This window comes from Sinohyriopsis cumingii, chromosome 2 (assembly GCF_028554795.1).
Source record: "Sinohyriopsis cumingii isolate HCF-2022 chromosome 2, ASM2855479v2, whole genome shotgun sequence".
Classification (NCBI taxonomy): Eukaryota; Metazoa; Mollusca; class Bivalvia; order Unionida; family Unionidae; genus Sinohyriopsis; species Sinohyriopsis cumingii.
Genome location: NC_142962.1, coordinates 38932999 through 38950331, shown reverse-complemented (window position 1 = coordinate 38950331; position 17333 = coordinate 38932999). Strand labels below are relative to the sequence as shown.

The 17333-nt window shown below is 34.9% G+C and overlaps 1 protein-coding gene across 5 annotated transcripts in view; it reads right to left on the bottom strand.

Annotated features, from left to right (window-relative positions):
- The window catches only part of LOC149804684 (pecanex-like protein 1), a 160589-nt gene extending 145157 nt beyond the window's left edge, over positions 1–15432 (bottom strand). For 2 of the 5 annotated variants that reach the window (XM_089943005.1, XM_089943014.1), the window contains exons 1-5: positions 15138–15432; positions 11048–11244; positions 9827–10014; positions 5147–5269; positions 1064–2047 (exon numbers count right to left, since the gene is read on the bottom strand). In XM_089943005.1, coding sequence (XP_089799131.1) covers positions 1064–2047; positions 5147–5269; positions 9827–10014; positions 11048–11244; positions 15138–15290 — 1645 coding nt within the window. In that variant the 5' untranslated portion in view covers positions 15291–15432. The remainder of the gene's footprint in view (positions 1–1063; positions 2048–5146; positions 5270–9826; positions 10015–11047; positions 11245–15137) is intronic. The other 3 variants (XM_089943031.1, XM_089943022.1, XM_089943037.1) reach the window with 3 other exon arrangements.
- Between the last annotated feature and the right edge of the window lie 1901 nt (positions 15433–17333).

Below are 17333 nucleotides of genomic sequence, written 5' to 3'. Positions count from 1 at the left end.
TTCAAAAGGATAAGATGCACTTTTAGTAACAGTTACTCTGACCTCGAGGATACACATCCCGAAATCACTAAGGGTCTTTCTTGAGGTGAGTGAAAAACATGTAAAAAGTTTTGTATTAATTTGTTGAGTAGTGCTGAAGTTATTGCCCATAAATGAAATGCAATGGCCAACTCTACTTTGCATTAATAGGGGATACTGACTTCCAATAAAGAATATTCATCCCTGGACTAACATGTGGTACATTGCACTGAAATGTGTTCACTATAACTTACCAACCAAAAATTAAATGCATAGGAAAAATCTATTTTCAGTACCAGTAACCTTGGCAGTAGAGACTTCTCAAATCAATTGGACTCTTTCTTGGGGTAAGAGAAACATATGTACCAAGTTGTTTTAAACATGTTAACTAGAACTCAAGTTATTATTCAGAACTGAATGAATAGGCAAAATCTATTTTTAGCATGTGATCTCTATTTTGGAGTTACTAATGTTCAAAAGCAACAGGTTCATCCAAGTGTGCCAAGTTGTATTGAAATCTGTTCACTAGAACTTAAGAATCATTCAGAAACCAAAATGGATGCTGATCTGGATGGATAATGGTAAATTTCCATATCCTGCAACTGCTGTACAAGGGGTATAAAAAGTGTCGAGTCCCAAGAAGATTTTCACATTTCTTTAAGGAAGGAACTCTCCAATGGGGACAATAAATAAACCTTTAAACTGTCCTTTGTCTGGCCCAATTTGTTTGTGAAGCAGGAGTGTGATCATTTAATAAAATTTTAATAAACTGTTTAAGCTCACAAACTGTTCATTATTTTGGAACTATTTTCTCTTCAGTAGAAAATCTAAATGCAAAAAAGTGTATTCCAAAGCAAGAGGAGTACTCAGTAACTGGTATTTTTTTTTACATATGGAGATCGTGTATCAGCAAGTTCTACACTTAATGGGTGTGGTTTTAATTTTTCATATTTTCTTTAAGTAATCGTCTTAAGAAGATGGCACATTCAGATATAGTAAAGTAAAAGAAATAAATGAAACAGGCTGACTTGACATTTATCTTTACCTGATGAATCACTATCAGTCATACAAAAGAGCCAGTCTAGTCCCACTGTGCTGCTTTGCTGTGAGTGACTGGAGGCTGACATTACATCACCAGACTTCTTAAAAAACTTGCTCACACGCATTAATGGCAAATCCTTTGGTTTTGAACTTGAGAGTGTACTCTCTGTTTTGTAAGTCAGGACTGGCAATGAACCTAGTGTTTCACTTTTGTCTTTCTCTTGTAGCACAGCCCTCGACCTGGCAGTATCAGCACTACTGGGACGAATGTTCTCCAGTTTTGATTTTGTTGTTTCATCTATGATTTCATCATCTATAAACACCTCTCCAAGACTTAAGCCCGAGGCATCACTACTGCTTGATCGCAAAGAAACACTCTCAAGTTCTGGTTGACTAGACTCTGAATTTATGTTGGAATGAGCATGTACTTCCACTTTCTTAGAAGGCAGGTCAACTGATGCACCATTAGCACTTACATATTTTGGTTTTATTTCCTCCATCTGTTTGGTAGAAGGAGTCATTAATCTAGGTCTAACAACTCCAACAGGTTTTTCAATTTTTTCTTCCTCAGTTATACTACCTTCTAACTTTGTATTACAAGTTCTAGTACTGCTTATAACCTGCTCACTTTGTGGTCGAACTATTTTGACGCCTTTATCCTTATCTATTATTGAATCCATCTTATACCTAGTTGGTAATGATGGCCTTGGAAGCAGTGACATCTCTGAATATGACTTACACGAAGAAGTAGATTCAAGTGCACTTTTTGATCGTCTTGGTTTCTTCTTCTGCTTTTGCTGTATATGTTCTGGTGATATATCACTAGAGTCTGCATCACATGAGCACTTTGATGTTGTGGGTGAGTGTGCTAATTCCTCCCCTAAATTGGGATGTCCATGTCCATATCTTGATGGCTCCTTCTCCACATCAGCTTTGGTGGTGATGGAGTTGGGCAGGTTGGGGTTATCTTCCGTGTCTGATGGAGTATCTGCAGGAAAATAAGACTAATTAGCACAGAATCATTACCAAGTCAGCATGGCCTAGTTGTAGGCTCACAATCGGGATGACTGCCCTGATCGATGTTGTGTGCTATCAAGCATGCAATATCCTTGTTTGCATTTTTTGCTCAAGTCTATCCAGCAGTTGTAGATGGGTTCAAGCACTGGCTGGGAGATGAACCTGTATCACATAATGGACTGACATTATTCCATCTAGACGGAATCATACATTCACAGTTGCTTACTGCTATGGAAAGCAGGGAAGGTTTGGAAGGACTCTGACCTTACACTTACAAGCATAATACTTCTATGTAGCAAGTGTAATGGGTCCTTAGCTTTCAAGTTTTGAGCTCAAACACAATATAATGTAGTCTTTTCAATCTGAAGCCAACTGTTCCCATTAAAAATATCAGATAAATCTTAACAGTAGATATATGATATTAAATCTGAAATATTTTCAATAACTTGTTCCCATTTTTGGCATTTCAATAAAGCAATAGTGGAATAAATGACAGTAAAATTACTGTAATTCTTGTAAATTTTCATACCACCTTGTACATAATTTATCCATAAAAATCATAATTAACATTATGTATAATATTTGTACATTCATAGAACCTATTTTTCATCAAATCATTACAATTTTCATTAACAAAAGTTACACTAAGAAGACTTAAAGTTGAAAAATAGATTTCAAAAAACCATAAGAGATTAAAATCATATACTATGAAGATACTGTTTTTTGTTTTTTATCTCTATTATTTTTCAAACCTCATATTGTGATGTGTTATAATTTGGATCAAGAAAAGTAGTTCATATTTAATATGGCTTCAAAAATATGTTGATGTATAATTTCGAAATGTCCAATGACAGGTATATTGTTTGCCAACTATATGTTATAAATGGTGATCAACTTTGGGAAAGTTTTTAATTTTAATTGATACATCGAATAATGAATTTAGAAATAAAATAATCATCTAGTCAAGGAGAGAAGTTCATGTTTCCAATGACTTCGGAAAAATACAAAAGTACAACTTAGATATGTAAAACGGATAATGTATTGTTTGCTAAGTATATTTTTTATATATCTCGTTTGAAAAATGATACATATTTATTTCTTCAGGTAATCAATGACTTTGAAAAATACAGATATACAATTTAGTTCTGTCAAACATCCAATGTACTGTTTGCCAAGGATATGTTGGATATAATCTCATATGAAAAATATAATAATTTCTTAACTTCGAGCAAGTTTTTAGTTTTGCATCAAATAATGAAACAGGGTATTAAGAAATAAAAGAAACAATCACCATTATAAATGTGCCTGTGATCATCCCATTTTTAAAAGGTAATTGTTTTGCTAACTGTGATCATCTCATTTTTAAAGGGTATTTGTTTTGCTAACTGTGATCATCCCATTTTTAAAGGGTAATTGTTTTGCTAACTGTGATCATCCCATTTTTAAAGGGTATTTGTTTTGCTAACTGTGATCATCCCATTTTTAAAGGGTAATTGTTTTGCTAACCATGATCATCTCATTTTTAAAGGGTAATTGTTTTGCTAACTGTGATCATCCCATTTTTAAAGGGTAATTGTTATGCTAACTGTGATCATATTCTTATTCTTCAATTCACTCTTCTATTGTTATCTTTGTCAGCAAAAAAAATATAACAATCACAATCCCTTGGCATGGTTATTCTGTAACAGCTGACAATGGTCTTTACAGTGCATAACCTGAGAACTATATCACTACTGACTGGCCTCTGTGCAATCATTCACTGAAAATTTTTAACATTTAATGTGTTTTAAATTCAGTACTTGGGAATCTTGTAATTATTTGACAGTTTTATTGCATCTGCATTTGATTGTTCATTCATCATTGAATCTCATAGTATTTGTGGATAAAAATATTTTGTATTTATAATATAAATATTACTAAGTACATGACTTTGTCACAATGCCTTTACCTTCTCTTCTTTTTTTTTGAATGACAAAAATCACATTTTTCAACCAACAGCTGTTATTATTTTTATTTCCCTGCTAATAACACAATTGATTTGATCCCATCCTTGGACCTCTTACACCAGTCTGGCCTTGAAGAGAATTACATGGACAGTACATTCCCCAACAAATTCGCTGAACAAAAACTTTGGTTTCAGGTTAATGAGTGCCAATTACTATGTTACCAGTAAAAAGCACCACATTATAGCTTGCATATCTTAAAACAAGAGTTCTGAGTTTTCTTATCCAATTAACATTTTATTGGGAATATATAGTTTGATCCAGCCATCTACTGGTTATCTTTATCAATAAGGAATGAAGAACAAGTGATGTGTGTGAGCACATGTCATTACAATATCTACTGTTGTTCAGACAATGGCATTTACAGCTTATAGACATATTTTCATTTTCCAAATGATAGCCTCAAGTAAGATCCTCAATATAACTGAGCCAAAACACCTTCAAGTAAGATCCTCAATATAACTGAGCCAAGCCACCTTCAAGTAAGATCCTCAATATAACTGAGTCAAAACATGTTCAAGTAAGATCCTCAATATAATTGAGCCTAAACACCTTCAAGTAAGATCCTCAATATAACTGAGTCAAAACACCTTCAAGTAAGATCCTCAATATAAATGAGCCAAAACACCTTCAAGTAAGATCCTCAATATAACCGAGTCAAAACACCTTCAAGTAAGATCCTCAATATAACCGAGCCTTTCAGCCTTGTTAGTACAACACAAGCTACATGTAAAATCAAATCTTAATGGGAACCGGTAGAAACTACATGGTCATTATGAGTGGGTGACTTTTAATAACAGGTAAATGTATTCTAACTATGAATATATGGGACCACATCTGTCCAACTTGAATATACAGGTGGCCAATACAAGGTGACAACTACAGTAGATTGGACTATAACATTTCTGACCAAATTTTATATCAGTAACTGTTCCCTAATACACAAGTTTGGATAATCTTCACAAATTCACTTTTAGAAATGACAAAGGTAGAGGATTGAAAAAGTTGATTTTAAATTTCCCTCATTTCTCTGAGAAAAGTTTGCAAAAAAGTGTTCAAATATTAACCTTCTTCATCTTCCTGGTCCATTGGTATTGGTTTAACAGTAAGACTTTCACTTCCTCCCACAGCACCAATCAGATCATCCATCTCTAGCTCTGCCAATGGGGCTGGTCGGATCATATCAGAGTCTGATAATACAAAGGAATGTATCCATAAATTACACACTGCACTTAAAAATCTCTTTGGCTTTCATGAACTTTACATTCTTATTATATTGTATTTCCTTGACTGCTTCCAGTACAATTCAGTAGCAGTATGACATCTCATCACTTCTCACTTAAGAAATCAGTAATGACAAATTTCACTCATTGTGGAGAAAAAGCATAATTATTGTTACAACACTCACACTAGTAATCATTCAAGAGAAACAAAGCTGGATAACAACTGGTCCCTAATAAGCAAATTTGGGAGACATTTTTTGAAAACAATGATTCAAAGAAACATCCATAATTACATTAAGCCAGCCATGGCCTGCACGCTGAGCCCACCCCCCAAAGTTTGAGGTAAACTAGTCTTGTACACATTAAGATGTAACCATATACCAAGTAACGTAGCTCTGTGGTGCTAGTCCCCAGTTGAAGGTGAAGATTCCTACCTCAAGTTAGTAAATGGAGGTCACAAACAAATACAACAGTCCCAATTTGGTTCAGGTAAATGATTTAGAACTGATGATCTTGTCTCGAAACCATTTTTCTTATTTCAGTCACTGACCCTGACCACTGACCTTTGGACATTAAAATTCTTACTATAAACATAAGCCATCCATTAATTTTTCATAACTTGTGGAGAACTCAAGTTATTGTGTAGAAACCATTTTTCTCCTGTCAGTCACATTGACCTTGACCTTTTGACTTCTAAATCGATGTAGTTCTTCCTTATCACAGATGCAAGCCATCCACAAAGATTAGTAAGTCTGTGGAAAACGAAAGTTATTTTTCTTCTTTACGAAAGTGACCAGAGTGAAAGCAGGGTAAGAATACATCTCATCATGACATTATCAGCATCATGCATGTTTTCACAACAAAAAACAAACCTTTGAACCACCTTTGTATGCCCATGATACTAATCCTTTAAAGATTCAGTGGTTAATGTTATAAGGATTTTGATGAGTATAACATTACAATGGCAGTTTGGGTGTGGCAATCCTTTGATACTCTTCTTTTTATGTAATACATCACAACATTTAACAATTCATTTCAAAAGTTCACAAAAACAAGAAATTCCACTGTATAAGACAAGGGGAACAAGTCTACTATTCTGAACATGACTTGCTGAACACAGCCACAAAAATTTCTTGTAAACAGATATTATAGAAAATGACAATTCAAAGCAATAGATAAGAAAATGGTCTCAGACTCTGTCACCAACTTCCTCAACGCTGATAACCTGATCTTAATGAAAAATCATTATTCATATCATGCACTGCATCTTAACTATTCATTGAATAACAGAAATAACATTTCACTCATAAGCCTCGACTTCAATTCACATGTATAAATTATAGACTGGTTATTGCTCTAATGCTTTTTAAATATACTGAGCTTTGAACAAATCTATTGTACATCGCCGAGGGCAAAAACCTGAGATATTCTACTATATTATGATAACTATGTCTATTCTGATATCAGTACTACTATTAACCACTTAATTTTGCATATCAATATACCAATATATGTGTTCATTAGTACTTTCAAGACTGGACTATTGTAACTCAATTCTGTCTGGTTCATCTCAATATCAACTCCAAACACTTCAAAAAGTTCAAAACACAGCTGCTCGGATCATACTTAGAGTACCACGATCAGAGCACACCTCCCCGCTGCTCTGTACCCTACACTGGCTATCCATTCGATCCAGAATCAAACACAAAATTTGTTCTTTGTGCTACGTTTCACTGACCGACTCGAGTCCAACATACCTATTCGACCTCACCCATGTGTACACACCAGCAAGATACTTACGCTCTTCTTCTGATAATCGTATATTCATTATTCCCACTATGAAAACAAAGTCATATGGACAGCGTTCTTTTGCATACCAGGGCCCAGCAACGTGTCTTTGAAGTGCCCACTGAACTTAGACACAAAGACACAGTGATCACATTCAAGAGTGCTCTCAAAACTCACTTATTTCAACTGCAAGAACAAACTTAAAGACCTAATAATGTTTCGTACCTTAAATATTCTCAGAATGTTTTTTTTCTTTCTTCTAATTTCGTGGTGTTTGTGTATGTAATCATATTATTATATATGTTTTTTATATTATAGGTGTTGTCTAATGTTGTAAAGCACTTAGAGCTTCTAAAGATTAGGCGCAATACAAAGTCCTCATTATTATTAATATACCAAAATGTCTAATTTCACAGGATAATCTTTAGTTGGTTAGCCCATATGGACAAGTATTACTGACACTGTGAATGGAAGTTATTCCTGGCACACCAATAAATATGGATAAACATACATCATTACAACAGACTTTTTCCATGACAAGACAGAATTGCTTTAGGATTTGTGTTTTGAAACATTTATATATCAGAGGATGGTTTGGGATGGTTCAACTAAAATCGTTACCCTGTGAAATTTTACTTTAACCCACTCAGAAACCACAGCTGACTCTTTCCATGAATAATCTGATACCAATACTCAATTTACTCAATTAAGCACACCAATATTCTATCGTGACCAAAAAATCTTGAATGTTTTTTTGTTCTAAACCTCATGCTTGTAAGAAGTTTTAAAATCAATTGTTGTGCTAAATTTAATTTAGTAGCTTCTGGTGCAATCATATATGCCAATACTGCCAATACTACAAGAATGAAACTACTGTCAGCAAATGAAATCTGAAGCTTTTTCAACCCCAAAATAAATACTGCAAAGACAGTTTTGAGATTTAAATCCATCAAGAATGAAGATATACAAAGTTTCATCCAAATGCTAAGTGGGATGAGATAATTTTACTTTGATAAATAATAGCTATGTATCATGGAGAACACTTTGCTCCATGCTGAACTCAGTCATTTCTCTCCCTAGCCAGAATGGAACAACAGTGACTTGGGACAAGTAAGCATAGAGATGCCAAAACTTAAAAAATAAAAACTTTTATCATTCCTTTAAGCCATATGTATATCATTCTTCAGAGGTTTTGCTGTAGCAGTTAAATGAACAACAAAATTTTAGTAAGTATTTCTTTGATTGTATACATACATACAGATTTATATATATAAAGTTAAATTTAGACATTGCTGGCCCTTTAGTCACAATGTTCTCATGAAATTCTGTTATGAAGACAAGTTATAATAAGACCCTAATTACTAATGCTTGCTCATAATCTGCAGTATGAATGGAATGTGTTGGCGCTAAAATAACCAACTCTGTCATGTCTGGTTTGTCACAATTCAATTTGACATTATTACAGGCTTTACCACTATAGAATTCAAGAATCACAAAGGATATAATTTTCTGTTTTATCCTCACCTTGATGAAATACTTTTTCTATCTTCTTCATTGAAGCAATGCTTCAAGCATCAATGAAAACCATATGGAACATGACATCAGGTGTGTATGTGTGTGTCATATTTGGATTTTATCTTAACTTTAAAAAAAATTCAGTCACGTTGCTACAATGTCTGCAGTGTGGAAGTTTATAATGATGTCTAGCACTGAGGCATCATGTCACAGACATGTAGCATAATGTCCCACCAAGTCACATTATTCTGACACCAGGCCAACTAGGCCTAATACTGACCTTTTAATGCTGAGCGCCTAGTGAGGCAGCTACAGGTACTATTTTATACGTCCTTGGTATGACTCAGCCAGGGTTCAAACCCACAGCCTCCTGCATCCGAAGCAGACACTCTAACCACTAGGCCACTGGAGCAGTCATATGACATTAGATAAACAAATACTTGTAGCATATTTAAGCAGTCTAACATTGTGACTTATGCAATCAAAAAGTACCTTAAAAAAGTGGCTTTACTTGTAGTATATCATCATATTTATGAAGACTGGACACTAATTCAGTAACAGACAATACAATCCTGAACTGGCACCCTGCCAAAGTTGCACTGACTTAACTGCAATGCATCAGCAACTTTTCTAATGCACCAATGTCCCATAGATATATTTTCAATGCACCTTATGCAACTGTATGATACCAATGTCTCAAGGATGAAGTCTAAAAAGATCCCTGCAGTGTGACTGCTGATATTTAAAAAAAAAGGGAAAAACTCAAATATTTTAACAGATTTTAGTATACAGAAAACCCAGGTAAAGTATTACGTTAAGCAAATATATACAATAACAGCAGTTACAAAATATATCCTTTTATAAAAGTAAAAAAACAATTATTTCCTAATCAGTTACAGTAAACCTTTCAAGAAGCAGAAAAATATATTCCTGTGATGCTCTTCTAGAAACATTTATAGGTAATTTTATATATACCTTTTACATCTGAAGTAGCTTTTTTCCATATGCTTTGATAACTATCTATTGTTATTTTTGTCAAGTAATCTTCAGGATATCCATACAGCTCAATGATTTCTGTCTATTATGTGACTCAGAAATATCTTTACCTTTTTGACCTGTCTGTTAAAAGAGTATCTGGTGAAATTTGTATCAAGGGAAATAATCCCAAATCAATTATATACTGAACATTCATTTTGAGCTGACCATACCCTTCACTTTTACCTGTAAATTTCCTTTCTGACTTTGTAGCATCTTGTCTTTGTTCCACTGCTGCAGATGCATGTGTTTTCTCAACTTCAGTCATTCCTTGTTCCTTGTTGATGATATCAATGATGGGGCTTGTCTGGGCTGGCACAGTAACAGGGCGAGCAAGAGAAACCATCTCAATGGACTGTACACCATTTTCAGTTCTAGAACAAGGATCAATTATTCCATTATTTTAACCAAGTGAAAATAAATACTTCATCTCTAAAGTAACTTTAGTGTGTTCCATAAAGGACAGAATGTACTGAATTAAATATATCCTATCACAGATATTAAACATTTCACACATTTTTTTCACAGGCTGGAAGAAAGCTTTCATATTCACTATTTTCTCTTTGTAATGAATACAAAAATGAGGCTTAGAACAGAAAATAAATTCACTATACATACTTAACAGATTATCCACAAACAATTTCCTACTGTGAAACCATAAGTATACAATTTCCTAAAGTCGATAACTATAGCAACCATTTTGATTTTATTTGATGGTCTTCTACTTAATAATAAGCATTTATATAAAATGTGAATATAATAAATTATTCTTAAATTCATTTCTTCAAAACCTGAAAATCTCAAAACTATGTTCCATATAAGCCAGTGCTAAAACCTCTAGCATGGTACAGCTTGAAGAATAATTGTTCTTCAATAAAATGTACTGCAGAGTCTCATCAAAGTCCAACTGTCATCTATACACACCACTCCCTAAATTAGTCATGAGTGACAAGGCCAAAACATAGACTCAAGCATAAGTGAGACACAATCAGAATTAAAGTTAAAAGTTTGGAAGGATGATGGATATAAAGTTTAGTGGCTTTAGGCACATTATAAAACGAATATTTTTGTTGTGTATTTAAACAACATAATTATTTTTTAAAAATACTGAAAACTGATCATCAGCTTGAATAAGACTCATAGGTTTGGATTTTGACTCACTCTTTTTTGCCTTGATGAGTCAAATGACTTACATGAAGCCATTTGTAGATAAAACTCTGAATGGAGTACTTTTTAAAAAGCAGTCCCAAGAAGCCTTTCACACACTGTAGAAAGTAAGGGTTATTATTTACTCTCCAAAGACAATTTTATTTCCAATTCTGTATGTAATTTTGAATGTCAAAAACTCTAAACACATATGTCAAATTTTAAATAAAAAAATGATCTGAACAGAATTATATATCCTACCCAACTTCTATGGTTCTGCTATCTGCTTCACTAGTGTCCCCGGTGTTCTTTCCTCCACCCTTATCCTCCTCTTCCTCTACCACTTCACTTGTATCAAACATGTGATGAAGTTTGTAGTTGAAGAGTTTTACAAATACAAAAAATATACATACAATCCCACAGTAGAGACCCCAGGACAACACAGAGGCAGATACCGTCTGAAAAGAAAGAAAAAAGACAAAATGGCTTTATAGTAAACAGACAGCTTGTTTTGCATGTGAGTTTTTAACTAAATTTTAACTTTCATTGACTAACAAGAACACAAAATAAAACACAGACTAGTTGTGATATATTAAACTAATCAGTTCTTCATAATTTTCATTAAACATGTGATGACCTTATCAAAGTGAAAAGAGATCACATATATCTATAGTACTTCCTAAAGTGTGAGATGCCCCAAGCAGATTTTCCAATATCAGAGAGTAAGGGTTCTTCCTAAAGGGGTCAAAAGACAAACTCTTAATTCTCTACTCTGTATGGAATTGTAAAGGTCAAAAGCTCCATGTTTGGGGACTATCATACACATCAAACCGTTCCTGTGGCCTAGTGGTTAGAGTGTCCACCTCGGATGCGGGAGTTTGTGGGTTCGATCCCCAGCAGAGTCATATAAAAGACTTACAAAAATGGTACTAACAGCTGCCTCGCTTGGCTCTTAGCATTAAGAGGTTAGTATTAGGACTGGTCGGCCTAGTGTCAGGATAATGTGACTGGGTGGGACATCATGCTACATGTCTGCAGCATGATGCCACAATGCTAGACATCACTATAAACTGCCACACTACAGACATCGTATCAATATCACTGAAAAAGTGTTAAAGCTATGTTAAAAATCCAAATTACATAAACAAACACACACACACATCAAATTTTAAATAAATATGAATGATTTCAATAGATTTATGAACTGATTACCTAAATGGATTGCACCAGCTGCTGCATGGAACTGATCTCTTCACAATCTTTACTTATTCCTGATTCTCAGGTTTTGAAATACTCATTAGCAAATTAGCAACGTGTTTTAATCTTTAGCTCATCACATAAAAGGTCAGGTACAAACTTTCTGTATTAATAATTTTACAACTTTACTGATTAAGAAAATGAGAATAAATTTAAAAACTGCAGATGTTTACATCAAAATGAAAGTGAATCTATGTTTTTGGTCAATATATTAAAACTTAAAAGTAGATGTAGAGTGATGCATACAGATATTAGGCTATGTTCAACTGACCTGTACTTCACTAATCATATTACAGCTTTCATATTAATGAGAGTGAAAAGTGACAAATTTAATTCTGAACATATCATTACTAACGCTCTATGTGAACAGTAAATCAAAAGATCAGCAGATCATTAACTTTTATTGGTAAATATCAGATCTTTGTTTTCTCAATTTTAATTACAACTGCATGTTCCGAAATACCCCAGAATGTTCTAGCAAGCATGTTTACAATTAAGATGCAAACGAGCATGTACTAATGAAAATATTTAATAAAAGACATCCAACTGATAAATGTCAGTGGAATTCATGCACATTTCAGTGTCAATTACACTCATTGGTAATAACAGATTAGTTTGTGCCACATAAGTGTGCAACATTAATACAAAATGGAGCTAACTGTTGCAAAGGAAAATCTGCTTATGGTAAACCAATTTACCAATGGATTAATTATGGCAAAGTGATGGCTTTAAGCAAGTAAAGTCTCTTCTGAGGGCACCATCTTGATGAAGGAGGGGATCATTAAGCACTTCATCTGTGTATCTAGGGTAAGGGACCTATTATTGAATTTTCAGGGGTTGAGTGGGGGTGGGGAGCTTGGAATATTTTCTCCAACCAGATATTTGTTTTTCTTTTACCTCAAAATAATCCTGTTTTAAAACATAATGGAAACAGTTATAATAACAATTACTTCTTTTTCTCTACCAAAGTGAACAAAAACTTTTTGCCAGCTGCACACTTTTACCAAAATATCTGAGGATCACCCCCACTAACAATTAAATGGTTTGTCCCCAACTACATTCTCTGAACAACTAGCTGTAGCCAAGTTTGAAGCATATCAATGTTCTCCCAAGGACCATTCACAACTGTGGTCATCATACACTATCATTACAGCCTGTTACACTATGCACCAGTATTGATACATTATGCACCAGCACTGTTATTGTTTCATATTATCTTGCTAAATAAATGTTGCCACCTACTTCCAAGCCCAGTCACTTGAATGACAATTTTTTTGTTCCTGCTTCATGGGTAAGTAATTAAGATAATCCATCATAATTACCAATTCTCTTAAAAATTATCTTTTGTACCTGGCTTATCATCATTGCCAGCTCGAAACCTTTGATGCTGCTCTAGTCTTTTTATGCTAAAATAGTCACATGATTAGCCTGCTGTGATGGAGTCTACTAGTAGGTTTGGTGGCAGGGGCTAGTTTTGTAAATTGGCCCCTGGCAAATTTCTTAACATAAGGCTATGGTGTGACTTTTTCAGCTATTATTGTTTACTAATTAAAGATATGGATATATTTGTGAACTAGGTGTTTCGGGCTTATGTTGTTGTTGAAACTGATGTCAGGCATGTACACCTTTCATAGTTACTCTGTAGTATGTAGATAGTGAAATACCAATAGTCGGCATGGAAGAAGAGCTAGCCTCCCACAGAAGTAAACATGTAGGTTCTGGGCAAGTAGAATATCTCAAAAACAGCTTGGATGACAACTATTTTCAACTGCATCAGCCAGTTCACTACACAGTGTTTTGCAAAATTATCATCTAGGAAAAGGGCTTGTGCTTGCACTGTGAGCATCACATGGTGTCAAAAATTACCCTTGGACATTAAAATTGCAGGTATAAATTTGGAGTAAGGGTGCATAATATTCTTCTGCTATGAACTGCCATTGACTTCTCTGATCAAGTGAATAATATTCTTATGCTTTGTTTTAATATAGGTATAAAAAAATATGAACCTTTTTGACCTCACTTGAGTATTTTATTTTTTTATGATTTTTTACATATACTAGGCCGGTGATTGCAGCATTAAATTTGTGCATAAAAACTGAGTTTAATATGTAAGAACAAAGAGTTGAATGGAATACTGTCCTCTAATTGGTTAAAAGAAAATGACGTCCTGTATTTATATGTAACTTATTTTCAGTTGGCCAATGAGAAGGTAGTATTCCATTCAGGGCGTTGTTTTTGCATATTAAGCGGGTGCGATCAGGTACATGTCGAGCAATACTGTGGGAAAATGATTTGGCATTCCTTAAAGGTAAGATAGTAAGTCAAACTTCTGATAGGGATACACAGTCAAATACCTGAGCTAAACATTGGTACCAGATTTATTACGATACGCAAAATGTGGCTTGAAATAAAAGCGTTTATTCTTAAATGGGTCACGCGAGAAAGAAGTGTCCTACCTTGTAGTTATTATATAGTACATGTATGACAGGTCAACTTTAAACAACTATACGTGCTCCTGTGGGCTGCTCCATTGATTAACAAAGGTTCATGTTAGTATGAGTACTAATATTAGTACTAGGATAAGTTGTTGTTGTTGTTGTTGTAAGGTATTATTCCATTTTTCAGCACACGATAGGCTATACATGGCGGCCAGTAATAATGGTGGAGGAAGAACCCGGGAAAACCCCGGAAAGAACCACCGACCCACGAGAAGCTACATGCACCCTTTCTCACATACCCACATTGGCTGAATCCAAGACTCGAACCCACGTAGACAGGGGTGAGATGGCAGTGATCCGTAACGGAGAGCGTTTTAAACCATTCATGGCCCCTACTAGGATAAGTACAGTCCTACAACGTAAGACACGTCACTCGATATTTTTGTTCTAAATGTGCTATGCCTTATATTGTAGGACTAGGAAAAGTAGGGAAACAGAAGCATGACAAAAAATCAGCTGCCTTAACAATACTTCAACGATCTCATTGTAAAAGGTTAAATAATGAATATATATATATATATATATATATATATATATATATATATATATATATATATATATATATATATATATATATATATATATATAATACTTACAAGGTGTAATATGAACGGGAAAGCGAGTAATGATAGCCATATATACAGATGAAAAGTGTTGCAAAACAAACTCAAGTGTGGATCGTAGAACCACCCTCCCGTGATCGATGCCCAGATCCCCTGACGGAGAATATCCAGGATGTGGGACCCCATTTTATCAGTTTAGGTCCTCTCTTCTTTTCCTGTCACATTTTTAATCCTTCATGATAGGTTAAACATTGAGAATAAATGAAGTGTTAAATATTTGCACTTCACACTTCAACACGGATGTAATAAAGCCTCCATCTTGAATATGTTTCAGGCTGGTTCACCGTTGATATTAAATAGCTTAATATAAGCAAAACCCTGAAACGAGCACTTCTCTACAAATTTTCATACATTTTACTTTGAATGGTTTTCTCTGCTTGATTTATAATGTAGAAAAATTACAAAATTAAGCGTATGATAAATGCACAACGGCGCAAAAAGTCGCGTTTAAAAATGTTAAGGCTCGTCGGAGTAATGGTTTCCACATTTAAAAATAGACCCTGACTATGCGTGATAGCCATTCGCAACTGCGGGGGCAATCCTACAGGTAGTCTGGTTCCCTGTTCTCTCTCCACTCCGTTACTCTTCGTCATGTGGCTCCTTTTTTTTTTTTTTTTTGTGTGTGTGTTAATACGATTTACCTCTACGTACAGGACGTGAAAATGACCAAGCGGAGCTAGCAGATTTTGAAGGATGCACATTTGACATAAGGCCAAGCTGTATAATCTATAACCCATATTGCACCCATCAATCATATACCAAAATAAAGGAATTAAAGTTTCTTTGAACAATACCTAAGATATGAAAGGTCCTTTTTAAATGGCCAGTATAACCAGTGAGGACACCCGAGGAAATTCTTTTTCTTTAAAATTATAATACGAAACTGGTGAGCGCCAGCTAACGAAGTGAACACGTCAAGAAGAGTAACAGTATGAGAGAGGCCAGGGAACCAGACTATCAACTCATGTATTAGGACTACTTTGGCTATTTACTAAACAGTCATTGACGGAGAAATTACGACTGATCGACCTATCTTTTTAGTCTGGTTCCCTGACCAATCTCGATTACACCGAGTGGATAGAGTTTAGGGAACCAGACTAAGTATCTTTAAGCCTGGTTCCCGACCCGTCAGTATATGTCACCCATATGTAGTTACTTTTAAAAAGCAGCACAGGGAATTGGTCTATCTATCTTTTCATTCAGAACATATCGGTCAAACAAAATGCAGAAATAGCCAAGGTGATCCTGACAGACTGAAGTCTATCCTGGCCTCAAAAGATGCCCTGCACACGACAGGGCTAGCCTGGTACTCTGGCCTCCCATGATTCTTCGCACACGCGAAGCATCAAGGGAGTGAGTCCAGAGTAACAGGTTAACAACAGGGCTCGTGACACAATTATTATTTCCGGTTCAGTACTCATGACGGTAGTCCCAGACTAGTTTTAGAGCAGTCTTTTCTGGCGGTGACACAAGAGTAAGATTTACACATTCTTGATATTGATTTAAAGGTAAAAGTTTATTCTTTAGAAACTGAACATTATGCTGTGCTTGTCTGTGTGTATTTCAGTGACAGTGCACAAGCGAGTAGTGTGATATTTATCCGGAAGTGAAATCTGTGACCCATTGGCCTATGCTTTGTTTACAGTCCGACCTCTCAAATAAAACAAAATTTAAAAAATGCCGGATAAGTTATGACAAGGACTTCACAGTGAGATCATCTTTGAATGTATTTTGTATTAGCATATGATTTATTAACATTTTAACACAGATGAAAGTTCAGTACTAAGAATCCAGTGAAAGACCATTTTGGACAAATAATTGTTATCTGAGTCGACGAGACCAGGCATGCACGGTACTATTTCAGCTCCCATGTTAAACCTATGCAAACACCATTAATTCAAAATTCAATCCCTTGAAATTTCTGAATGCTCGTCATCAAACCTATATTTATCAGTATAGTCATCCTTGATGACAGTTTCTGTGTAGAGAAAACCGTATGAACCGCGGCATTTTCTGGATCTACATTTTGTATGAAACTTATGCCTTCAATTCCGCACTTATCTGTCAGGTGCTAATTTCAGTATGTGTTTTCCAAACTCAAGTCTGACAAAGGACTGGAACTCCATCAATAAAACAATGTCTCTGCTATGTTTATATTTCGTTTTCAGT